At 44.5% G+C, this 27,347-nt stretch overlaps 1 protein-coding gene across 1 annotated transcript in view; it reads left to right on the top strand.

Annotated features, from left to right (window-relative positions):
- The window catches only part of NFRKB (nuclear factor related to kappaB binding protein), a 627,787-nt gene that overhangs the window by 297,883 nt on the left and 302,557 nt on the right, over positions 1 to 27,347 (top strand). Inside the window, exon 18 of the mRNA XM_085647204.1 lies at positions 26,997 to 27,120. Coding sequence (XP_085503330.1) covers positions 26,997 to 27,120 — 124 coding nt within the window. The remainder of the gene's footprint in view (positions 1 to 26,996; positions 27,121 to 27,347) is intronic.

Below are 27,347 nucleotides of genomic sequence, written 5' to 3'. Positions count from 1 at the left end.
AGAATGGTGCTGTGCTGATGTTGAGGTGGTGCTGCGCTGGTGTTGAGGTGGTGCTGCGCTGGTGCAGAGGTGGCGCTAGGCTCAACCTAACAAGCTGGCCATATTACCATTTATTGTGTGTAAGAAAATCGAGACAAGTTAGAGCTGTTTAGCATATAATCAAAAAGATACTTTTATATTCCTAAATGGAATAATGATGCAGTAAAATGGAGAATAAAAGTGATAAGTTCTGTTGATTGCATGATAAAAATATACCAACACCGAGCACCTTCCTTGTAGTCCTTGTATTTTGAAGACATCTGGTAAAAATCACCTATTCCAAGATCTTTACTTTTCTCTAGGATAATAAGTTTATAAAGTATGCTCTGGAGAGAACATATAAATCGTTTAAAATCTCGACAATTTAATGTGATTTGTATCCTTCCCCATTTGGAGATGCTCATGCTGACTGCATTTCGTAGAATGTTTAACTTTTGGTTAAGCTGGTAGCCCTATTTTCTTCATTTTTTTGACATTTGAATACACCCATGCACTTATCGCAAGTCTACCCCCACTCGACTGAAATGATGAAGACAGTACAAAACAAACTGGGCTGCCCTGAAATCTGGAAAGATTCATCAGGTCAGCACTTTACATGAAGCGAGATGGCACCCGCAAACAATATTATAATCCAGAATGCCTTTAAGAGTTGAATTGTGGTCTAGGACCCCAGAGAGACACAATCCTGGCGAGTTTTGACCCACTTGTGTGACCTTGGGCAAATACATCTCTCTCTTTCTCTGCTGAGTACTCACTTTGCACCTATTCTCAAATGAGCCCCTTTTAAAAGTCGCAAAGAGCCTATAGGTCTCTGTGAGTACTTGAGTATTGTGCAAATCACCGAAAAGCGATTTAACTCCTCTGCATGGGTAGTAAGCGCTGTACAAATGCTTTTAGAAATTATTATATTAAACTAAAGGCATTCAATAAAGGAATGGATTTAAACTGACAACAATATGTTTTTCTGTATGACTTGCTGCCCATGACACCGGCCACTGCACAGAGCAGGATGAATGCTTACTGCCTTATGACTGAGTTCATCAATCCCTGCTTAACATAACATCCACAGAGAGCCAGTGGTCTTTTTTCCTCAGAGGAAGTTCTGGTCCAGCAATGGAAGGAAAACCGGTTTCACAAAGCACAAGAACTGTATTTTTACCCAGGTGGAGGGGACTAAAGGAGGGAGGGGTGGGAAAATAAAGTGACCAATGACAACACTCACAGGGAGTTTTTTCCCGTTCTCCCCATTGTTGGGGAAGGTTTAAGCCAATAGGACGCATGCTTGTTTCCCCACTGAGAGGCAGAAGGGTTTACTGTAAGTGCTGAGAGTGGGATCCCACGTGAGAAAGCGAGGAGGCCACAAAGGAATCTTGCAAACAGGAACAGTTAGTGTAGAAAAGTGCAAGCATTTAGGGCACAACAACCCCAGCACTGTGCAGCTCTGTGCACCCGACCGGGCACTTTATCTTACCGCATGTGACACCTCCCCCAATGTGATTGAATATGAGCCTAAAGCCCGGATCACAACGTATCAGGAAAGCAAGGCATTGTGAAATAAAAGTGAACACGTACAGAAAATGAAAACGAAATCGTCATTGCAAATCAAATAAGAATAAAAGTGAAAGCGCCCACGGCATGCAGAAAATAAAAAAATATTTGCAATGCAATAGGTCTCGCATTTAAATGCAAGACCTATGGCATTGGAAAGAAGTGGCCACCATTGTTCCGGCTGCTTGAAAAGAGAAATCGCTCATGGCGCGTGGAATGTAAGCAAAGCACGTTGTGCCTACAGTAAGAGAAACTCAATAAAGAAAATAGTGCCTACAGACTAAATAGCATGTACCTTGTAACAACCGAAGTAAAAGGGCCAGTCACCACAAGAGGTTACAAATGAAGATAAGGCGGTACTAAGGGGGGACTAACAAGCCTATTTACGAATCAGAAGCCAACATTTACGAAGGACAATAACACAAGCCAGTGACAAATATGGGCGGGACTTCTATTCCATACTCCAGTATAACAAGTCTTGCAGAGCAGCGCATGCGCACTGACTCTAGGCTCGACCTAAAAACATAAAAGTAATTCAAGATGGTGTTGACTAACATTTCCGTCTGTTAGAAAGTCATGATTTTTTTATTGGCAGATTTGAACTTCTGAGTCTCATACAAAACAGACAACTTCCTCAGTGAGGCTTTAGTGGTGTGGAAAAAGTTGGTACATTTCTGGGGATTGTCTGGTGTTCGAGGCATGTGTGGCTGTAGATACACATTTTCTGCATGCTCCTTCCATCTAGTGTTGGGTCAGAATGTGTGCAAGTTGTTTTTCTTGGAATAAGTCTTTTGAGGCACGAGGTAAGGGGATTCCTTCTCTTGGTAATAGTGCTCATGGGCGTCGACTTCATTGTTTTCTTTCCGCCATTGGGTTCGGACGTGTATTACAGTGTTTCGGTTTGAGACAGTTTCCGTGACCCTTTCGGTGCGTAATACACTCTACCCTCGTCTTTATTGTTTCCATCCCTCTCATATTGAAATTTGGAAGATTCTTTCTTGTTGGGCCGGAGCACACCATTCCTAGCCTTCAGGCCTCGCCCGTCCAGGCTACCTTACACTGATTCGACTCCATAAATGATACTTAACTCAGGGAACAGACTCTATTTTGATTATGTCCTCAGTGCCGTTCCAAGTACTTATGAACCAACCTTCACCTGGGTCTGCAATCTGTGCTTATCCCCCAAGCACAAAGAACAAAATTGTGAGGCCTGTCTGTTGTTTCGATCCAAAAAGACCCCGCGGACCGTCAGGCACAATACGGAGAAATGCAGGGACATGACATCAAGCACTCGCCCGATGTCTTCTGTCAAAAAGATATCGAACCAGAAGAGGAAGATCTAGAAGCTTTAGCTGCTGAAGAGGAAGGAGCCTTTTCAGTTCAATATTCAGACTCCGGATTGGAGATCGATTTGGAGTCATTTAATCTTCCTCCGTGTCAAGGAGACGTGAGTACTCTAACTCCTCAACTGCCCACCCGAAAACATTTGGTTCCTAGAAAACAAAAGGCTTCCGGGCCTCCACTGCCATCTGGCCATGGTAGGCACTGAGAATTCGCTTTAGCTGCCCCGCCCTCTGGCTAGGCACCAAAATCGCTTAAGAAGCCTTTCGGCTCCGCACCAAGCCGAAATCACACCTCTTCAGCTCCCACCATTCCGGTTCCGAATGTGAAACCAGGTTCGGTTCTGTACCTTTGCCACCGAAACAGAAATCTGCTTCCTCTACACTCCCGGAGACCATGCAGGAAAGACTCGATCCAAAAGAAAAACGGATCCATATACATCCAGAGACTGGCTGCACTATCACAAAAACTGCATCAGTGCCTTCTACCAAGAAGCAAACCTCTTTCCAACTGGACATTGATCTCCCAATAGTTATGAAAATGAAGAAAAAGGACAAGGCTACCAGTCCTCTGCACCCTGTTCCTTATCCTTCTTCTCCATCTCATATACCACCACCTCCATTACCTGTACCTCACTCACCACACAATCCTCTAAATATTACACCTCTGGAACTCCACACACAGAGCCAGATACAGGAGATAATGTCAATTATGAAACACGACCACCACCAGACCCCAGGCAGGATTATGACATTGTCCCTCCAGGGAATACAAATCCAGACCTTTATCCTGCCAAGCCTTCACCTCTTGATGAAACTTCTTCATATCAGAAGCTTATAGCTAGGGTAGCAGCATACCATGGGGATACACTTCTCAAAGAATCCATGGAAGAATATTTTTTATTTGAGTCATTCAGCACTACAAATAAGACGTTTCAATCTCTTATAATGTTGAAAAGCATGGTGTGCCATGCAGATTATATTTTAAAGGACCAAATATGTGTTTGCATCATTACTCCCAGGGGAGATAACAAATATAAGGCTTTACCATCTAACCCATTTTTATTTGAGGCCAGCTTTCACCAGACTGCCTAGTTGTTTCAAATGCCCAAAAAAGGGTAAATTCACAAACTAAAGCAAACGCACGGCCTCCTAATAAGGGATCAAAACGTATTGATGGGTTTGGCAAATGGGTTGCTGCACAATCTGCCAGTCATTGTCGAATTGCGAATACATAGGGACTGTTCGGCAAGTATGACAGAGCTCACTGTGATGAGATGGAGAAACTCCTCAAATATCTCCCAGAGGAGCATAAAAAGAAGGGGTAAGAACTAGACAGGACGATCTAGTGTTGGTAGACAGCCGCATTCATCACTCTCTGCAGTGGTGGATCACACAAAATTTCTTAAAAGGGCGCCCGTTCATCGACCCCTTTCCATAGGTCGTGTTAACAGCAGATGCATCCCTCACAGGTTTGGGTGTTCACCTGCAAGATCTGCCAGTGCAGGGTGTCTGGGACACCAAACTCCAGAATCTCCACATCAGTTACTTAGAGCTTCAAGCTGTTCACCTAGCGTTGGAAGCATTTCTAACTCACCTAGTCGGCAATGTTGTCTTAGTCCAGACAGACAATATGACAGCCATGTACTATGTACAACAAGCATTTGCAATGCAATAGGTCTCACATTTACGTGAGTTTGAGCTATTGGCATTGTAAATGACAATGCGTTTTATGTATGCTTCAAAAACCAAAACATAAATAAAAGGCATTGTCATTTACATTGCCGATAGCTCAAACTCGTGTAAATGCGAGACCTGTTGCATTGCAAATGCTTGTTATATTATGCAACAGCTAAGCTGCAGCACACAGTTCAGTTAGGTTGATGAAGGAAGCCCTTGTTGGCTGTAACATGTATAAACTACACACAAAGGCAGACATATCCCTCGGGCTGGGAGTGCTAAGTGACCTTCCATATTTGCCTGGCAGATTGTGGGTGGTGGTACAGTCAGGTATTAGTGTGTTAAAGAGATCAGTTTGCAAAGTTCCGTTCCGGGCCATTCATCCATTCCAAACAATGCAGAAATATATTACCTACTTGACATTACAGGCGGTAGGTAGAGTGCCGCATAGTAGGGAATCTATTTATTTAAGCTTAAACATTATTTCAGGTTAGCTTAGGTCCATTTTTACAATATGCCAAAAATTGCACATAGAGTCAGAAGTATGTAAAGTTTGTTCCCAGAAGCCCCCAGAACATATCATTTACGAACAAACTTTTGAAATGTGGGGAGAGGAGAGTTCACCAAGAAGCCGATATGGATATATCCAGATACATTAGCAGCATGCCTTAGAATTGGCATGATCAAGGCGAACTTTTTATACACGACATAAATCTTTGGAAATGGAGATTCCCAGATGGTAGAAAGGCCTTGGAAAAAAAAATCCACATGGTCAGAAAGCGTATGCTTTTCTTCTCAAAAATCATCTGTCTAGAACTTGTTCCAAAACACATAACAAGTGAAGGAAATATACGCAAGAAGCTCAACGAAGAAAGTTGATCACAATGCAACTAATGCACGAAGGAGTAGGATGTATCTCGATTGTAAAGCATATATGAATAGATTTGTATCCTTCGCAGTGACATAGAAAATGCATGGTCTGTGTTCATAACATGGATTCTGTAACTCATTCCTAAAGACGGATAAGTGGACAGATTCCAGAAGAAAACTTTCCAGATACAGTCAAATAAGAAAAAGTTCAGCACATTTGCCTTCACTATGTCAAAACGGGTCAAGACAACGGTCGCGCGAAAAGTGTGCATAATATCAAGTGCTGAAAGAATTTGGCTGTGCTTAATTAAAAAATGGATTTGACCCAGGTGCACCATTGTTGCCTACCAACTTAGAATTCCAACTAGGGATCTCCAGGGCAAACCTTCCTCAAACAAAAAAGGAGAACGAACAAACGATTTTCGAGGGCCAATCACTTACCACAGAATGCTTTTGCCCCCCTCCACAGCGAACACGAAAAGAGGCAGCAATTGAAATTGTTTTTACCAATGAGTAAACTGGTTAAAGAAAAAAAAATCCTACAGGTTAGTCCTTGAATACAAAACTCAACACGTTTCACATAAAGCGCCCAGAAATCACATTTGTATGACACGGATTTCTCAGCAAAAGCTGTGTGCCTGCTGTGAGAAGGTGGCCTGATATATGCTGTCCACTAGTTCTAGTGGGCACCTTGTATCATTCCAAACAACCCCTTATGGTGATAGGTTAAAGACAACCTTATGTGAAAGCTATCCTAGTGGTAGCTATGGAGAGCAGCCTTCAGGCTAAGTCTTGAAGGAATGTAAAGCAGCTCGTTTTACCAGTCTATAATCTCTTGAATGATCAAATGAAAAGACAACCACACCAGGTATATATTCAAAATATATGTATTTAAGATAATACACACCCCTCTAGTCTCTTTATGAGACTGGAGTTCGAAGTACTTTAGTTACAAGTGTTTAAGCATCAGTAAAAAAGCACAAATACACGTTTGGGCCCTAGGGGCGTACTAAACCATATACTAAACAAGCATTGGCATAGTCAATAGGTCTCGCCTTTCGGACCTTATAAGTGTTTAGCCATGCAACAGTTGCATAACTAAATACTTATAAGGTCCCAAAAGCGAGACCTATTGGCTATGCAAAGCAGCCATGAAAGTGAAAGTAATTGCGGTAAAGCGCGTCGCGCGCGCCCGTGCACATGCACTGTAGCTCTAGGCTGGCCTGGTAGCACTTTTTGGAGCCCTCTCAATAAGTCTCGCCAGACCAGCGCATGCGCTGGGTCAGGCGAGACCTAAAAAGTGGTATAAGAACCACGACTGAAATAAGCAGTGTGCCTATTACCTCTAGAATCGCTGGGACCCCAAGGAACCACCCAAGGTAGTGACACAGGGGACCCACGGGAACTGTATGCAGTGTGGAAACACAACCGCGGGTTCCTATTATCTTCTATGGGGAATGTCGCGGTTGGAATTTTAAAGATTAGGGACACTTCTATTTGAACTAGGACCAAGCCCTTTTGGACTTAGACAGTTCTAGGGCTAGCACCCACGAGAGTACCGGAGTACTCGAGTTACCTCACCCAGGGAAGCCAGGTGCATAGGTGCCTTTTGGTGTTGTGTCGCGTCGACGATTCTAATGGAAGCCTGCAGAAAATTGCTGCCGTGAAGAGGAGAAGTGTCCGGAGAGATCCAAGCCTGGATCTAGGATGTAAGGAACCTGAAAGCAGAGGGGACAGAGTCTGGGTCACTTGCCAGTGACCTAGGGCAGGATGGACCAATGCCCACAGATGTCGGGTGCTTCAGGTGGGTTGATGGGTGTTTTGACTCTTCAGCTATGAGGTCCAGGAGGCGTCGACTAAGTCCACAAGCCGGATTCGAACTGTCCCACAAAGTCTGTCGAGAGCTGCGGTGTCGGCGACCAGAAAGGACCCAACAAGACTTGGCAACGGCAAGTCTCAGGAAATCAGAGAAAGGACTGCGGTGCAGACCAGCAAGGTCTGATGGACTTACCCAGCAAGGGTAAGTAAGAGCAAGTCTGGAGCTACCAGAAAAGCCCAAGTAGAAGTGGAGTTGCCTTCGGGGGGACCTGCTAGCCAACGGGCTAGTGATCGCGAAGGAGCCTCGAGCGGTCGCACTTGGAGCTGGCCCATGGGTCACTCGTGGAGTGGGGGCCAACAATCTTCGGTGCAGGAGGTGCTCAAGGCTGGGGCTACTCGGAGCCCAAAGCACAACTTCGAGGATGACCAGGAAGGTTGTGTTGCTGCAAAAGTTCACGGTGTCCAGGGGTCACGGTTCCACGTTACCCACGATAGCCACGGGCCTCAGCTTGCTGTGAACTCAGGGTAGCCTCGGGGAAGTCTGGAAATCCACCTCTGGGGATGCAGAGACTTCGGTGTCTGGTGGGAGCTTCAGTAATGCAGACCGGTCAGTTGCTTGTTTGGTGCCTGCCAAGCAGGGGAGTCACTCCTTGACCCCAAGGGAGATTTCTTCCGTCTTCTAGTTGTGATAGAAAGTCGAAGGTTCAGGATACATGTTTCAGAGGTTCGTCCAGGGTAATCTAAAGTCCTAGGGACTGGATTCCTATACTTATACTAAGTTTAGGGGATAGACTAACTCTAAGACCCCACCTATGGGTGGGCCTGGGGGAAGTGCTTACACCCCTTCCCCTTTGTCCAGTTTCACGCCAGAGCAGGGCTGAGTGCCCCTGCAACCGGTTTGAAGTGGGCTATGCACAGGGACACCTTGTGTGCCCCAGGCAGTATCTCAAAAGCATTCTCTGAATGCACCCACCCTGCCCCAATACACATCTGCCTGTCTGGGGGGTTGGTTACACCTCGACAGGAAACCTATTGTCCAGGCCTCCCCTGCCGGAGTTTCGGTCAGCAGTAGGAGACCAGACCCGTTTCTGTGGCAGTGGCATCCATTTTGTGATGCCAGGGCTTTGGAAAGATTTAACCGGGTTTAGCCAGTGTGAACATGTGTCTCCCTCTAGAAGGGTGGAATGCTATCCCCGCCGCCAGAACTGGCAGGGGGGGGTGTAGTATTCCAAAGCGTTTGACACCAAACACGACATGTTTTGATGCAGCCATCCCAAAGTTAGCATTTACCACAAGGTTATAATGCACTTAAGAGTATATGGTATGGCTGTATCATAGAATAGCCATAAGGAAGTATTTCTGAATGCTGCAGAGGGGCTCAGCTCATGCTTGGGCACCCTCTCGCATAAAACCAAGCACTCTGCCTTCAGGATTGTCGAGGCCTGCCATTGGAGTGGCTTATAGGTTTATATGTGTCTGTATAAGGTAGTGATATAGGTAGCCTATACCACAGTAAGGGGTGCAAGCACACCCTTACCCAGGTTGCAGAAGCAGTCCTGTGGTGTCATTTTGGAGTGCTTCCCAGGGGTGGCATAATACATGCTGCAGCCCCTGGTAGGCCTCTGGGGTACCTATGCCCTAGATACATAGTATACCATATACTAGGGGCTTATAAGGCACTCCATAATCCAATAAGATATGTACCTAATGTACATGGAAACCATTTTAGAGAGGAAGCAGCTAGGCTGATTAGCAGGGCCACAGCCAGACTAAGGTCGAAAATCAGTGAAACACCAGCGAAAAGTGGGGGTACCCATGTGAAGCAGATCCTACTCTCCTACACCTGCCACAAAGCTGTGATCTTGGTAGAATGGGGCAGAAGATAATCTTCAAATATAAACAAACATCTCAGGTGTCTGACCCTAATATCGGGTGAAATATACTCCTCCCCCCCCCCCCCGTTCCCCCTCCATGGAAGCGGAACCCCTACATTTACTTTCTGCTTGCCAGTACAATGCATATAACCGGCCTAGGTGTCCCTGTGCTCAAGTCCTCCATTACCCCTCTCCCGTTATCAGTACCTCCCACGCTATCGACAGCAGCAACCCTGTGTTCAGTCAACCTTCAGCCAGAGCGTTTATTGGAGGTGCATGGTACTGTTATCCCCAGACCACTAACCCGGTGGTTTCGCCGATCGTCGTCCTCGTGAGTAACGTAGGCCGCCTGCTTGCAGTGTTTATCAGTCTTGAGCCGCTTGGCCTGGCTCTCGTAATCCAGTGTGTTTATTCTAAACAAGGGAACCCGTAAGGTAGGAAGGACTTTGGGTACTTGCTATTTTGAAAAACAATTGATCCTTCAAACATACATAAGTGTAAGAACAATGAATATAGACCAGAATCACTGCTATATTAAGTGAAAATGTACAGCCGAACATATAGATTTAATATTTAACCGTGATTAATCGAAATTGCACAGAGAGTAATAGAGTGGGACACAGTCCTGTATCCTTCGACAAACAAAACATTAGAGACAATCACATATATTTAGACATTTTTCAGGCGAAACAACCAAGCTTAACGCCGATCCAGATAATAGGGGCAAGCTTTTTAGAAAGTAAACTGTAATGCACTACTTTTAACACATGAGTTTAACGTGCATGCTGTTCAACAAGTCGACGACGTTTCGATCTATAACAAGATACAAAGATCATCATCAGGACAAAGTAATGACAAGCCTGAGGGCACACTGCCGGAATTATGAGTGCGCGGGGGGAGAGGGCGGAGAAGGAAGCGGTCCGGGGGTTGAGACCTAGCTGTGCATTTGTAGATAGGGGCACACTAAGCGGGTGGGTTCCGATAATTACTGAAATGGCGGTGCCGGTGGTTAGTTGAGTTTGGCGTCCGTGGCGGTGTAGGTCCTCTTGCCAATCACAAGGGTAGCCGTATAGTCATGATGATCAGGACGAGCTGGATCGCTAGTCTCGTAATCCAGGAGCACATCAGCGTCAGGCTGTTTTTGCGGCCCGTAGGGTGCAGGAATAAATAAAAAGGAAAGAAAAGAGAAACAAAGGGGCACCGAAGGAAAGGGCAGATCCGCAACAGAAGGGGCCTGATGGAGGTAGGGAGGGAGCGAGGAAGAGGGAAAGCGTACACATGCACATATGCTGTCCACGCATGCACATCTCGATGGAAACAGGGAGGGAGCGAGCAAGAGGGAAAGCGAAAGCATCTGCGTGTGGGAGCGAAGCGAAAGCACACGTTGTGCTAACACTGCAAGCCGTACGCGTGCACATTGGCTGTCTGGGCCGAAGCTCAAACAGACGCCGCGAGCGCAAGCGCTGCATCGCTAGGCGAGACCTAAAAATTGGGAGGGACACACTCTACAGCTGTCACGCCTCTCTCAGACCATTTGGGGTTGGAATCCATCTGTTAGCAGAACATTTTTGGGGCACAGACAACGACATTGCAGACTTCCTCAGCATGATGCAGCAACAAGCCCAGTAGTGAGAACTCCACCTCCGAGTCCTCCTCCCATACTTTCACATGGGGATCCACACATAGACCTCTTTGCGACAGCAGCAAATACAAAATGCCCAAACTTCGCCTCCAGTTTCCCCATCCTCTAGCCAAAGGCAATGCCCTATAAATGAATTGGTCAGGGATATTTGTTTATGCTTTTGCGCCTCACCATCTTTTTCCATTTCTGGTTCGGAAGCTCAGGCAAATGTCTTTTACCCACATTCTGGTAGCTTCCACATGGGCTCGTCAACTGTAGTTCACTACACAAACTTTCAGTAGTTCCTCATGAGAAGCTTCACCTCAACCCAAACCTACTCACTCAGAACGATGACAAAATCAGCCATCCAAACCCAAAGGGGCTAAACCTTGTAATTTGGCTCCTGAAATCATAGAATTTGGGTATCTAAATCTGCCACCAGAAGGGAGACGGAGCTTGCCTGGCTTTAAGATGGCTGTGTTCCAGTGCAGCTCCGCTGTAACCGGCTCATTGTCCTTCAATATTCTCACAAATAACTTGTCTTCTCACCGCCACTTTGCAGACCCGGAACGGAAGCGGATTTGACCAAGGTAGAGGAGCGCTGAGCCGCGATTTGAGATTGTCTCGGGCCTTGTTGTGGCCTGGCTGGCCTGCCTTCTCGCGTGGTGGTGCGCGGAGCCTCGGCCATGGAGTTGGGGCGTGAGGTCCGGGGTCGGGAGCCTGTCTGTCCCGGACCACCACTGACAGACACTGCATGCCCACTCTGCCTGATATCCTGTTGAGTTACTGCGACCCGACGCAGGGCTGGTGAGTAGGCTCCCTGGGCTTGTGCGCGACTCCGTACTGATGGTGGCAGGGGCTCTGATGTGGCTGGCGCTGTGGTGGCTGGCTGTGCTGCCCCCACTGGAGCGGTGAGTCTTGGATTGGAGCGCGATCCCAATACAGCCATCGTGGACCCCTCCTGGGGCCTGGGGCTTCTCATGGACTTGGTGCCTATTTCTTACACTGGATTCCAGCTGGGGAGAGAGCTGTGGCTTGGGCTTCGGCCCGGTTCCAGACAGGCCGACTGCTTGGTCCGTCGTGTGGCCTTGCTTGGGCATCTAGGGTGGCGGTTCGGGCTGTCCTGCGGCGCTCCATGGATTTCTACTGTGGGTGCCAGGGGGGCACTTCTGCTGCCCAGTGATCGGACTGGAGCTTGCCCAAGGGAACAGACGAGGCGCTGTTGATGCTATGGCTGCTGTTGAGGTGCATCAGCCCCCTGGCGAGGACAACCACGCAGCTGGAGGTGTGTGCGTCCGTAGCCTTCTCCCCTCTCCCCTCCCCACACACTCCAGTTTGGATAAAGATACAGCGTCTGGAGGAGTGCTGGAGCGGTAGGACAGAGTTATACCTAGCGACTGGAAGGCCTGGGGTGACCCCAGAACATAGACGGCCCCACCATTGTGTCCGGTGCGAGGGCCGTCTCAGGTGTGCTGATGATATTTGCTGCGCTGGAGGGGTGACGGTCTATTTTATTGCTTGTCGAGGCGTGGAGTCCTGGACGCTGCACATCTGGTATCCCGACTGCTGTGTGGAGACAGTGTTGGATCGGATGTTCTTGAGGGTCCTTTACATTGCACTGGTGCAGCAGCCATAGTGATCTTGCCCTACGCTTGGGAGCTGTTTTCAGAGGCTTGAGGTGCTGGTGGCGTTCTTATAAAATGGGAAAGTCTGACAAATCGCAATCGAAGTTACCATTTGAGCCCAGGAAATCTCAAAGGCAGCAGGTACATGATAACAACCTTTCAGAATCGGACACTGATGCAGGAGATGCCGTCTCTGACACGGACATCAAGCAACTGCTCACTACTATGCAACGCAGTCTAAACAAGATAGACGGTAAATAGATGCCCTCTTTTTCAGAATGGACAGGATGTCAGAAAGATTAGACAAGCATGCGGCCTAGCTTGACTGCGTCGTACAGTGTGTATCGGAGGTGGAAGATAATCTAAATACTGCTTCTAGAACTCAGGCAGCTATGGAGAAGCAGCTCCAGGCGGTACAGGCCATAGCGGAGGACTTGGAAGCCCACTCCTGGCAGAACAACTTGCTAATTGTAGGTATTGCAGTGTCCAAGAACATCCCTAATATGGAGCTATTCGTAGAGCATCTCTTAACCACGCTGCCGGGAGCAGACTGTTTCACATGTTCACGGTGGAAAGAGCGCACCGGCTGCTGGCACCCAGATTGGTCCCGGGGGCGCCGCCGCGCCCCATTACAGTGAAACTCCTCAACTACAGGGACTGCAATAGCCGCGGTGTCCATCTACCCTGACGTTACGCCTCGCGTTCAGGAAACGCGCAGACTGTTTGCACCTGCTAAGAGGAAACTGCGTGAACTGCATCTAGAGTACAACATGTTGTACCCGGCAAAGCTGTGAGTCACAGCGGATGGTGAAACACATATCTTCACTGAACCCTCCCAAGTGCTGCAATTTCTCAAGCGTAGGAATATGGCTGGCTCCCAATATGTCGCTGGGCCAGGTAGCTCTAGCCGACAGAACTCCTAACAGTAGACCCGAGATGGTTTGAAGGTAGTCTGCTCTGGTCGGGGACGGAGCTGGCGATTGGTTGCTTCACAAGCGGTAACCCACTACATCTACCCAGGAACTGTAAGTGACAATCTATCAACACAGACGTCAGTCTAGTGTGGGATGCTTGCAGTGAGATGGCGATCCCCGGGGTAATGGATTTCTGGATGGATGAACTTTCAGCCTTAGGCTTTTGTTTGGAGGGGGGGGGGCTCTACTCTCTCAATGAGCCGTAACGATCCAGCTGAGCATGGACCAGGTGAGAGAGAGCTAGTGGACTTCACTGATGAGGACACACAATATAGACTGAACGATAAGATTGATAACACTGCTGGTTGGCACACTTTATGGTTTGGGTCCGGGCGACATCTGCCCCGCAGTGTGATCCACAGAGGGGAGTGCCTATTTTAGGTCTGGGTATTAGTTGGTTCCACAGGTTGGGTTGAGGGGGGCTTCGTTTATGCACTGTTGGGGTCTGCATAGCGTGGGTGGGGGCTTAGGGCAGGAAAGGCACATCCACCCGAAAAGTAGTGGACTTCTAGATACATGTGTGTTTGTTGGGGCCAATAATTTTGAACATACTGCAGGAAGAGCTGTGAAACACGGTGTTGCGTTTACTTCCATTGACCATGAGTAGCACGGTACATCTCCTAACATGGAACATTAGGGGACTTAACGATCATAGGTAGGTTATTGCTTACATAAAACAGCATCAAATAGATGTCACTCTGCTTGAGGAGTCCCACTTGTCCCCACATAGTGGCATGTTGGCACACAAAATGTTTCAGGGTAAGGTTGCAGCAGGATTCACGTCACATGCTAGGGGGGTCTTGACCTGGGTGAGCCCGAAGTCAGGGATTACGGTGCAGGCACTCGAATTTGACTCTAACGGCAGGTATGTTATTGTGCGTTGCCTGAAAGAAGGCCCTGACATCACGCTTGTAAACATATATGGGCCTAATTATGATGACCCGCAATTTTATCATGGCTTGGGTAGTATTCTGCTCTGCTACAAGGGCTCCTCAATAGTAGTGGGCTGAGACCTCAATTGTATTTAGGATCCAAATGATGACCGCTCGAAGGGTCCACCGCGTCGCTTTTCGGTGGCGGCTGGCGCGATCCTGTGACTCGTGGAGGGCTTAGAACTGACGGATGTCTGGAGGCACCTCTCCCCCTATGTTGCTGGCTATACTCATTACTCTGCACCTCATGACACTCACACGAGAATCGTTTAATGGCTAGCGTCCAAGGACCTTCTATGTCAAATCATGAAGTGCTTTCTTCACCTGCGTACTCTCTCCGACCACTCCCTGCTGCAACTAGATTTGCACTGTCCAGCAAGGAAGTCCCCTGCTTTTCTTAGGAGGTTCCCGCCCTACTCCCTTCTTGATCCTGTATTTGTAACAGAAATCTCCACTGACATAGAGTCATACTTCTAGACAAATATGGGGTTAGTGAATAGCTTCTCTACTATCTGGGAGTCCTTTAAAGTGTATATCCGGGGTATGGTCAGGGCTAAAGATTTGAGTGTGCTCTGATCGCTAAGGAGCCATCTGACCAAACTAGAGCCGGGCATTTCATCACTAGAACGAAAGTTTCAGGAGACAAGTGACATCAATATGGTGGGCGATATTAAGGCTGCCCTAGAGGAGTTCCAGGACACAGTTCACAGGGATGTTAAACACCTGGGCAAGTATGCCACGGCCAGGATATACGGAGAAGGAGACCGCCCAGGGGCCATGTTAGCAGCACTGATGTGCCCCAAGCGTGAAGAGCGCACTATTTCTGAAATACTCGATAAGGGCAGTCAGCCATTGCACAGCATTCAGGACATAGCAAATAGATTCCATAGATACTACTCGCAATTGTACAGTACACAGACATCCCCCCCCCCTCCCCCTCACGGTTGTTGATGCTATACGTGATTATTTGGAACACATCCAAATGGCCTGGTTATTGAATGTACATAGAGAGTATCTCATGTCCCCCCCTTACAACATGAGAGGTTATAGCGGCTATCAATTCCATGCGACTCGGAAGTGCAAGGATGGGCTCACTGTCTCCTTTTACAAGACCTTTCAAGACCTGTTGGTTTCACACCTCATTACTCCGTAGGAACATATGGCCCATGTCAGCATTATGCCTCCCTCCATGAAAGAAGCGTTGATCATTATGCTGCTGTAATCAGGGAAGCCAGCTGAGGCCTGCTCCTCGTACAGACCATTGTCTCTAATGAATGTAGACACTAAGATATGCGCCAAAATTCTAGCAAATCGGGGTTTGTCACATGGCGCAACCTTACTTCTAACTTGCGTACCATATTCAGCACCATTCAGAGGCTAGACCCGGGGATCAAAGCAGCAGCGGTATTTTTGGATGCTGAGAAGGCTTTTCATTCTGTAGAGTGGACCTTCATGAAGTGAGTCTTGCAGAGAATAGGGGTGGGAGAAATCTTCCTTTAGTTTCTGATGACCTTGTATGCACAACCCACTGCACGGGTCTGGCTTGGCACGGAAGTCACGGCTCCTTTACGCATAAACAGAGGGACTAGGCAGGGCTGCCCATTGTCCCCGATGCTATATGCCCTGGCTGCTGAGCCCCTCGCTTGCACGTTGCAGGAAAATCACTCACACATGGGACTGGGGTTCCCAGGATATCGTTAATAATATCTGCCTACGCAGACAATACCCTGTAATATGTTCGGGATCCAGGCCAAAACCTCAATCCAGTCCTGGCAGAGGTGGTTCAATTTGGGAGTATGTCAGGACTACATATTAATTGGTCCAAGTAGCTGGTGTTTCCTCTTACTTCAGTAACTGTCCCAGATGCATTTGACTTCTTCATGCAGTGGACTACAGTCCCAATCTGTTCACTGGGGGTACAAATACATGTTGACTCAGCGGTTGTCTTAGCAGAGAACTATGGGAAGGGTATTTCTAAGTTAGAGGATTACATCAACAGGTGGATTCAATTACCTCTTTCACTGATAGGCCGCATTTCCTTAATGAAGATGGTTATTTTGCCTAGGTTCCTCTTCCTATTTCTGAATATCCTGATCACACTTGCACGCTCTCTCTTTGGGGTTCTTCGCAAATTATTGATTAGACTGGCCTGGGCTGGGAAACAGCCAAGAGTCAAATGGGACACACTGACACTCCCCTACACAGTGGAGGCTTGGGGGCACCGGACTTAGAACTTTACTATAGGGTTGCACAGGCTTCTCATGCATACAACTGGTTACATGGCCCTCACAATCTGCCCCATTTGTTCCTGGAGCGGACCGCAGCGGGCCTTTTGACGCTTCCACAGATTCTCTTTATGCCGCCAGTCCGCAGACACAGGGTAATTGAATCACTGCATTCCACAACACACGCATGGGACAGACTACTAGACTTACAATCGGGAGCACTCATGTACTCCCTGCTCATTCCTCTGGACTGATGCAGTTGGCTCCGGACGTGTGGAGAGCGGGCTGTCCTCAAAGCCATGACACACATAGGTGTTCGTACGGTGGGCGATTTCTACCAGGATAGAGAACTGCGAGGACTGCACGGCAGGCTTGCTGGGCTCCTCGCCATTGGATAGGTTTCAATATATTAGAGTTTGACATGCATGGCATCAGCTGCTGGGTAAGAAATGCAGGAACCGATTGAGTTCTCTCTTATATAATTAAAGCTAAAACACCGGCGAAACTCATCACAGTTCTATATTCCTTGGGCCAGGAGCCACGGAAACTTCACACCCATAGAGCCAGGATTGAGTGGCAAGACGACCAATATATGTTATAGATGACAGGTGCGGAGTGTATTGCTGCGAGGCTACGAAGAGGGTGTCACTGAACGGTAGACACCGACAGATTCATTTTAAATATCTCAATAGAGTGTATCACACCCCCCACAGGCTAGCGCGATATGGGCTGAGGGAGAATGCTAAATGTGATAGATGTGCGGAGCCTGAAGCTGGATTTCTGCATGTGGTGTGGGCCTGCCCTAAGACTTTTGCCTTTTGCGAGAAAGTATTCTCGGTGCTGAGCAAGATCGTGGGACAACAGCCTAACGCCCAGCCCTTAAGTCGTGCTACTGGGATATGACAGAGATATTCAGGCGGATTGGAGGAAACCGGTTGCTATGGGACTACTTTTAGCCAAGTTCAGGGTCACAATGCGATGGGCCAAGCGTCCAACACCACTTATCCATGGTTGGAACTCGGACATGCTATACTGCAATGCACAATCTGATGGGTACAATGATCTTCTTCCCCCGCAGTGTCGCCCTAAAGGCTTCTGGGGTTTATACCAGCAATATTTATTTGATAAGGAATCCGGCAAGCTGGGCCGGAGGGGGGTGACTAATATAGTGCCGATTGAGGGGTATTGTCTTTTATCACTGTCAATGTTATTGAGGTCATCGCAATTTTAGGATGTGTGGTGATGATGTATCTCTTTAAATGAGATAAGAATATTGGGATATGTGTATTCCTGGCATGCTATTGATGTACTGATTTTACATTGGAATTATATACATGTCATTTAGAACTTGTTATTGCTTGACTTGAACTGCAGTTGAAGTCTTGTCCCGTATCCTGTTGGATGGGATCTTCTTATTGGAATAAACTTGCTTCAACAGCATTTCTGATTCAATGTATTTCATATGGAATGCTTCATTGGTGTATTCGGCAAGATAATGATGCCATAAAGAAGATCTCAACACAGAAAATTTGGTGAGAGACATTTAAATATTTTGATGGATTTACTCTTTTGGAAAAATTCGATTTTGGATAACTTGTATATTAAATGAGATTGGGAGCTTTGCCGCAAGCTCACTCTATTAATACTTACTGGGGTTGGGAGATATTTACATCGATGCGGGCTCATCTCTTGTGACAGTAATCCTAAGGGCATGTCAGAGCACTCTTTGATCTTGCGCTTTCCAAATCAATGAAAATCAACTGAGGAATAAATTCAGCAAGTTTGTTTATCTTGGATTTGTGTTAAGAAAACAAATTTATGAGCTGGGCCAATGCGCTGTTTTAATTCATGCAAATGTGCTGTTTTATTCATGCGCTGTCGTTTTGATGTCTGATGCTCAGTTATTCCTCAGTAATCGTACTGATGTGGATCTACTAATTTAAGAATCTCTTTGTGGACATCGTTTGAGTATTGACTGTTTTGATTGGAGCCCATAACGTCGAAAAGATTGAAAATAAACTTACCGGCATTCCAATCTAACGGGATTAAGCTTCTCGTGCCATCACTGTTCTGATCGCTGTTGTGCATTTCACCTGCAGCGCAACAGCGTCTACGTCACGCACGCCGTCTGCACGTAACATAATATGTGGCGGTCATTTTCTTTGTCTATTTCCAGCTTTATCTTTGTTGCTAAGCAACTTAACAAAACACTTTATGCTGTGCCATCGCCATTAAACTTTTACGATCCTCACGTCAAGATATTTGATCAGCTCATTGAACAACGCGTATCACTACAGTGATACGCACACTTGGATTGTTCTTCATTAAAACATTAGTATTTCTTGAGTACAAACGTAATGTAAAAAGACATCAAAATATATTCTGTTCATGTTGTCAATTCAGTCTTCGCTTCTTTGAAGAATTAGAGTTTTGAGCTTATACTCTCTAATTGTGGACAAAATTTTATGTTAACCTCCATCTGCATTAATATTTACAGTGATTGTTTTAATAAGTAAATCTGAAATAATATATTGTAAAAATTCAAATATGCAGAATGTAACAGCAGCACCTTTCTTCTTGTCTAGTTCAGGGGTGCCTACAATTCAATGGAAAAAATGGAAGGTTGTGTTTTAGAGGTATGCCAGGGTTTGTGGTACTTCTCTAAGTGCTGAAAGGAAGTCCTCCTTATTGCTTCATTGTCTTGGTTCAGAGGGTCAGGATGTGTTTAATCACCTTCCTGATCTTCCAGCTGCAGAGGCAAGAGATTTAAATGATTACGAAATTTGCATAAAGAAGTTAGATAAACATTATCTACATAAAGTAAGTACAATTTTAGAAAGATATCAGTTTGCTAAGAGAACCCAAAAGAAAGATAAAACCATTGAAATGTATGTCACTGATTTGCGTTAACTTGCCTCGTCCTGCAAATTCAAAAATGTAACTTATGAACGCATTTGTGATCAGTTCATGTTTGGGTGCAACATGGAAAGGGTCAGAGAAAAGCTTTGGTTGCGTGATGAACACACTTTAGATGAGGTTCTTTTTTTTTTTATCTTTTTTTTTTTTGTAAATATTTTTATTGAGTTTTTTCAAACATAAGGCAACATACATTGACATTGAGTCCAGCAGTATAACAACCCATCGAGAGTGCAACAAAGCTTTCAGGGCATTCTCAAAAAACACTGGTACCCCTTCGGTATCACATGATAGTGTCCACCTCATTCTGCAAGCAAGCGATAGTTCGTCTAGTCGTGGTCACTTAGTTCAGAGTCTGAAGTATCGCGCGGGTGTTCACATATATTTCCTCTATAGGCATTCCACCCACCCCATACCTGGGTCCATTTTCTGGGGCAACCTCTATATATGTATATTGTTTTTTCGACATTAGATGAGGTTCTTAATGTAGCAAAGACAATAGAACATTCATTAAAATGTGTTGAAATTATTAAAAAAGACGATGCTAAAGAGGTAAATGTTCATCTCGTAAAGGAGAAGGATCAGAAGTCGATTGAAAACAGTAAGAATGATTATATAGTTAACACAGAAGAATTTAAAGGAAAAACTAGTGAACAAAGGAGATGTTACAGATGTGGTAAAGTAGGGCATCTTGCGTATGATAAAAAGTGTCCTGCATTAAGTCAAATATGCTCTAGATGCAAAAGAAAGGGTCATTGTTTAATGTGTAAAAGCAAAAATATTTCAAAAGTTAAAATGGTAGAAGTATATGAGTCTAACAACAGTGATTTGGGGTCTAATGGTTTTGAATGTGGACAAATCGTAGTTCAAGTGAATAATGAAACAGATAAGAAAGTTTTTCCTTTTGACAACATTATGGTTGAAGGGGAAAGCACTCGTGTCTTATTCGACTCGAGTGCAAAGATCACTATAGTTTCTAATGAATTTTATAATACTTGAATAAAAGGAAAGATTTCACTCATGAAGCCTGACATTACACTGTTAACTTATGGTGGGGAACCAATAACATTTCATGGAAATTTTATTGGTCTTATTGAGTTTAGAGATAGATATGTGTCAGGTAAGGTTTATATTTCAAATAGAGGTGATAGTATCATCAGTTGGATACATCAAGGGGATTTAGGTGTGTTTTTAGATCCCAATGCCAATCCTTCTATTCAAATTAAGGATAGGGTGTGTTCTGTTTCAAAACTAAAAGATAATGAATTTGTACAAGAGCTTAAGCATCCTGGTGTTTTCAAAAATGAGTTGGGGTGCTTAAAAGGTTACCAACATAAGATAAAATTAAAAGAAGGTTCGGTGCCTATATGTAGTAAAGTGAGAAATGTGCCTCTGTCTGTGAAAGATGAAATGAAAAAAGAAATTGATAAACTCATAGCTTCTGGAATAACGGAAGAGGTAGAGGGAACAGAATGGTTGGCTCCGGTTGTCGCCACACGCAAACCTAATGGGGATTTGCGGCTCTGCATCGACTTGAGACAACTTAATAAGTGTGTAATTGTTGATTGATATCCATTACCAAACATTACCGAATTGTTAGTACTTCTGGGTGAAGCGAAAGTATTCAGTACGATAGATTTAACATTGGCTTATCATCAGGTGGAGCTTGAGGAATCATGTAGAGATTTTACATCATTCATAACCCCGTTTGGTATTTTCAGATTGAAAAGAATGCCGTTTGGATTGGTATCTACTTCATCGGTATTCCAACGAGCCATGGATAATGTTCTGAAGGAGTTAAAGGGTTATGTATTTATCAGGATAATATCCTTATCTTTGGTGATGTTGTGAAACAACATGATATAAGGTTGAGTTTGGTATTAGAGAGGTTGTGTGCGTGCAATCTTACTGTGAAAGTTAATAAGTGTAGATTTAGAGCTGAATCGTTAAGTTATCTAGGACACAACATTTTGGGTAATGGCGTAAAACCCAAGAGTGATTTGATTGATACAATTCCTAATATGAGTTCTCCTACTAACAAGGGTGAATTGATGAAATTCTTAGGGATGGTGGAGTACCGCGCGAAATTTGTAAAGAACTTTGCTGAGTCTGCAGTCAACATGAGATCTTTATTGCGTAAAGGTGTTGATTTTGAATGGTCAGAATTGTGTGAGGAAGACTTCGGTTCCGTGAAAGTAAAATTGGATAATGCCCCATCCCGTAAATGTTTTGATCCTTCAATCAAACCTATCCTTGTTACTGATGCCAGTGAAAAGGGATTGGGGGCTGTTTTACAACAAAATGGTCCTGGTGGTTTACAAACTGTCATGTTTCTTTCAAGAAGTTTAAGAGATCCTGAAACACGTTATTCCGTGATAGAGAGAGAATCTCGTGCTGTTTTTTGGGCAAAAAAAAAATTGAAGAAGTTTTTGTGGGATGTTGATTTCGAAGTTCGCAATGGTCATAAGTCTTTGGTGGAGGTATTTCATAAAAAAGGTTTAGACTTAATTTCCGCCAGGATTACTAGATGGAACATTAGTTTACAGGAGTATAGTTTTTCTCTCAAGTATATTCCTGGAATTGATAAATGGCATTGCTGATGTTCTATCACGTCTTGTTCCTAAAGAATCCTTGGTCAATGAAGAGTTTGATGATTCAAAAGATTGGGTATGTGTGGTTGACCATAATATAATTTCAGAACAAAAATAGAGGGAAGAATTACTCATAGACCCTATTTTAAATGATGTTATTTCTCTTGTTCTGATGTTATTTCTCTTGTTCAAAAAGGATGGATGGATAAGAAACCTAGCTCGTATAGCATGAAACCTTATTGGATCATGCGTAATGAGTTATCAGTTGTCAATGGATTATTGTTTCGTGGAACAAGATTAATTCCTCCAAGCAGCCTTAGGAGTGAATTAGTGGATCTAGTGTATACAAATCATGACGGTCTCACCAAAAGTAAAGAAAGGTTACACATGTCTTACTGGTGGCCTGGTATGGACAAGTTGGTTGAACGGGTAGTACGTGAATGTATTCCTTGCTTATTGACTGATAAATCTAAGTGTCCACGGATACAACCTATGGTCATAAGGAGACATCCATGTCGACCATGCCTGGACATTGCATTAGATATACTTGGTCCTGTTCATCATGGTGGAGCACAAACGTTTGTATTGGTGATAATAGACATGTATTCTCGATGGCCTGAGGTGTTTTTCTTGTCTATGATAGATTCAGCCCATATTATCAAATGCTTGAAAGAATTATTCTTGAGGGAAGAAATTCCTGAATCTATTTTGACGGACAATGGTGTCTAGTTAATCTCAAGGGAGATGGAGGAATTTGTATCTACCAGAGGTGTTTTTCATAAAACTTGCTCTTTTATCATCCAGAAAGCAATGGAATGATTGAGAGGTTTAACAGAGTTATTAAGGAAACTATTACTTTGGCGAAATCTTAATCTTTATTCTGGAAAGCCGAAGTTGTGAAAAAGTGGAAGAATACAGATTATCTCCTCATGGTACAACAGGGAAATCTCCCTTTATGTTGTTTCGGGGTAGGGTTCCCAATATGTTTGTTGAACCTGGTTGGGTCAACAAGTATGAATTAGCCAAGGGTAACAAAGCATGTGTGTGTGTGATCGTGAAGAAATACAAAAAAGAGAAGAAAACAAAGTCTGAGAGAGGAAAAAATACTTTGATATGAAAAATGCTGTTAAAAGAACTGTGGTGAACATTGGTGACTGGGTCATGATCAAACGACCTGGTCTGGGAGGTTTTTTAAACCTCTCAAGGTAATTAAAGTGTTTAAAAATGCTATTAAGACCCAGGATCATCGCATTTGGAATTTGAACAGGGTGGTGGTGGTGGTTAAAGGAAATGTAGAAGATCTTAGAGTTTCCACTCCTGTAAATTGTTCTAAGCATAAATGGTGATGATAATGTTGTAACAAAAACACGTTGTTCTACTAGGTCTATAAAACGTCCTGGTTTGGTTGGCAAATCTAATTCTAAGTTTTTTATTGTTAAGGAAGGGAGGTGTGTGGTGATGTATCTCTTTAAATGAGATAAGAATATTGGAATATGTGTATTCCTGGCATGCTATTGATGTACTGATGTCACGTTGGAATTATATACATGTCATTTAGAACTTGTTATTGCTTAACTTGAACTGCAGTTGAAGCCTTGTCCTGTATCCTGTTGGATGGGATCTTCTTATTGGAATAAATTTACTTCAACAGCATTTCTGATTAAATGTATTTTATATGGAATGCTTCAGGATGTCTGCCTTGTTGGGAGGGAAAGGAGGGCAGGGTTTTTTTCTTTTTGACTATTAATATGCACTTGCTATAATTCAACCAGTCGCGATGTATCAATCGCTCTATGTTGTGCAATGTTGTTTAAATGTTTTAAAGCGCAATAAATAAATTGATCCACTCAATACATCTGTCCAAAACATTATTTACAACATTTAGGCCTTGCTTACACTTCCATACGTCTGCATCTGACAGCAGTGGCTGCTACCTTCAAAACAGGCAACACTTATCATTGTTCAAAGTGCCAGTCAAGGCTTTCTTAGAAGGCCTTAAAAGAGTAATACCATCCAGGGTCCCACCTGAACCTGCGTGGAATTTCAATATCGTTCTAACAAGACTTATGGGTCCACCCTTTGAACAGTTACAGAATTACCCCCTCCAGTCTCTTTCTTGAAAGTTTGCTTTCTTAATTGCCATCATTTCACAAAGGCGTGTCTGTAAGCTCCACGCACTAACTTTAGAAGAAACATTTCTCCAACTTCATAAGGACAGGGTGGTTCTGCGTACCAACCCAAAATACCTCGCAAAGGTAGTGTCCCCTTATCACATTAACCAATCTGGTGAACCATATGTTTTCTTTCCTCAACCACATTCTGTTGCAGAAAGGGCTCTTCATACACTAGATTTCAAAAGAACATTAATGTATTATATCAACAGGACAAAAGATGTTTACAAAACAACTCTTTGTTGCGTTTGCTCCCCTCACAAAGGGAAACCCATTTCAAAATCAGGTATTTCCAGATGGATTGTTAAATGTATCCAGACATGCTATCTCAAAGCAAAAATAACTTGTTCTTTACCTTTAGAGCACACTCTACTTGTAAAATAGGGGCATCCATGGTCTTCTTAAACAACATTCCCATAGCTGAAATTTGTAAAGCAGCTTCATGGTTTTCACCACACACATTTACGACGTGTGTGGATGTTCTAACATGGGAACAAGCTAATGTAGGACAGGCGGTGCTACATTCAATTTTTCAAGCAACTGCAACATACATTGGTTAGTCACTGATTTTGGAGGTCACTGCTATACAGTCTATCCAAAGCATGTGTATCTACAGCCACATGTCAGGGACTGTCCGGGACTATGTCGGGAACACAGTCAGGGACTTGGGCAAGGACTGGGAAAGGGGTAAAAAAACACAGAGAGAGAGAGGAGTACAATGCTGCCCAGGATCACACTGAAAGTCAGAGGAGAAAAGGGATCCAAAGGGAAAGCCTGTACAAAGAAACAAGATGGCTAAGACTCAGAAAGAACAGGCACTCATGAGGGGATTTAGCATTCAGAATAACTATACCCAGGACGGACGTGCAAGACATGTATATAAAACAACATTAACAATAAAGGAATGTGGGGTAAAGCACACGGGAGCTCCACACGTTAAGACTGAAGCTCAGTAAGCTCCTCACCCACAATTGCTGTTACAGATACTGACTGCAAATACCCACATATAGGATATGTATGCAAAGGCAGGGTCTGTGAAGCGGATACCTATGGTGATTTTATAAATGTAACTCAAAGACAATACTCACAGTGAACGAGAAACTCCACCTAGGTAGTCAGCTGTACCCACGGATCCTGGTGATCAAACAGGAATACGCAAGGCAGTAACAGTAAGGAGGTAGAACTGAACACAAGCACGATAGACAAGGAGCTAGCAAGGAGGAGTGCTTAATATGAAAGGGAGGAAATCACAGGACACATGTGGCCGAAAGCAAGTAACAAACATACAAGGTAATAGAAGCAAGACAGCAGGAATAGAAAGACAGTAAACTAGGAACTGGAACCAAAGAAATGGGAAGAAAAGCAGGGACTGGAAAAAGATATACAGAAGGGGAGGCTACAAGGGTATACTAGAAGAGTATTGAATCAGACAACAAGAAAACACAGTAGCACTGAAGGCTGTGCGTGAAAAGAAACACAAATTGAGCAAAAGCTCAAGAGTCAAGGTAGCACTGAAGGAACAGGAAATTACTATAGCTCAGGAGTCAAGGTAGCAGTGCAGGCAGTGCTAGTTCAAGGAAACAGGAAATAGCTACAGCTCAAGAAACAAGGAGTCAAGAGAGCACTGCTAGGAGTGCAAATCAGGAACAAGAAATAGTTGAAGCTCAGGAACAAAGAATAACTAAAGCTCAGGAGCTCAGGAAACAAGGTAGCACTGCAGGCCGTGCTAATTCAGGCACAAGGAATAGCTATATCTCAGGAATCCAGGAACAAGGATTAACTATATCTCAGGAATTGAGGAATTTCAAAAGCTTAGGAAACAAGGATCGGTCCCACCGGAATACAGCTACAATAACCAACCCTGGCCTGAAGGGAGCTGGGGCTTAAAAGAGATCAGAGTAATAACATGCAGTAGGTGTGAGCAGGCTAGCAGCAGCCAGCCACAGGTGAGCTGAATTCCTCCACCCATCCTTGGCCTGCAGGGGTGGAGACGAAGCAGTGAGCAGGGAATTCTAGGTAGTGGAGTTCCAAGCATGAGCAGGCTAACTTCAAGTATAAGCAGGCTGGCCTTCACAAAACCTGGCATTGATTGGGAATGAATGTCAATTCCCAAATAGTGTCCAAGTGGCTGGAAGTCAGGATATGCATACAGGGGAGTGTCTGGGAGCTCATTAGAATACTGGAAAGTCCCACTATGCGGCCCCTTGGTGGTGGGAACAAGAGCACAGAGAACGAATCGGGACACCATACATGCCTCAAACGGATTATGTTACTTACCCTGTATGCATGTTGGCTTGTAGTGCTGTAGATTCACATAGGCTCACACTCCTCCGCGGACCCCTATGGTTGACGCAGTTCTTATCTATAATTTTACATGCATGGACATCTCCTTACTTACTTACACTCCATTCTCACCCTATCGCGGAAAAAAAATTCAACAGTGGAGTAGATGCCCATGCTCACTATTAACAAAAGAGGAGTCACCTTACATCGTGACTCAAAAGACTTCTTCAAAGGAAAGCAACTTTCACACATCCTGACATAGTGCTAGATAGCAGGAGTATGCAAAGCGTGTGAATCTACAGCACTTCATGCCAAGAACAGACGCTTACTAGGTGAAAAACACAATCCTTTTTTGCAACAAACCTAAGTTCTTCTTGATCACTGGATATTATCTTTTATTTCTTTCCATATTTGTATTCCCTTTTATATATATCTGTAAATGAAAGGTTTGTTTTAATCTGAACATTTAAGTACATTTCATAATTTCAGGTGAACACTGTGGTTAGCGGTGCTCTTGACCGGCTGCATTACGAGAAGGATCCATGTGTGAAATATGACATTGGCCGCAAGTTGTGGATCTATTTGCATAGAGATCGCACAGAGGAAGAGTTTGGTATGTACCTACTTAAGTTGGCTTGTTCCTTATGACAAATTTCTTTCATATGTTACCTTCTTAAATAGTTCTGTATACAGTGTTGTCACACTTTACTGTAACTTATAGTGTTTTGCAGTAATAGTTCTAAAACATTTTCTGAAGTGCTTAAATATTCTAAATTAACAAAGTAAACATTTGTCTGCCACATGTTGGGTCGGAGAAAGGTCTGTGTAAATAAATAAAAA

This window comes from Triturus cristatus, chromosome 3_2 (assembly GCF_964204655.1).
Source record: "Triturus cristatus chromosome 3_2, aTriCri1.1, whole genome shotgun sequence".
NCBI lineage: Eukaryota > Metazoa > Chordata > Amphibia > Caudata > Salamandridae > Triturus > Triturus cristatus.
Note: the sequence above shows the minus strand (reverse complement) of the source record. Positions and strands in the feature narration are given on the sequence as shown.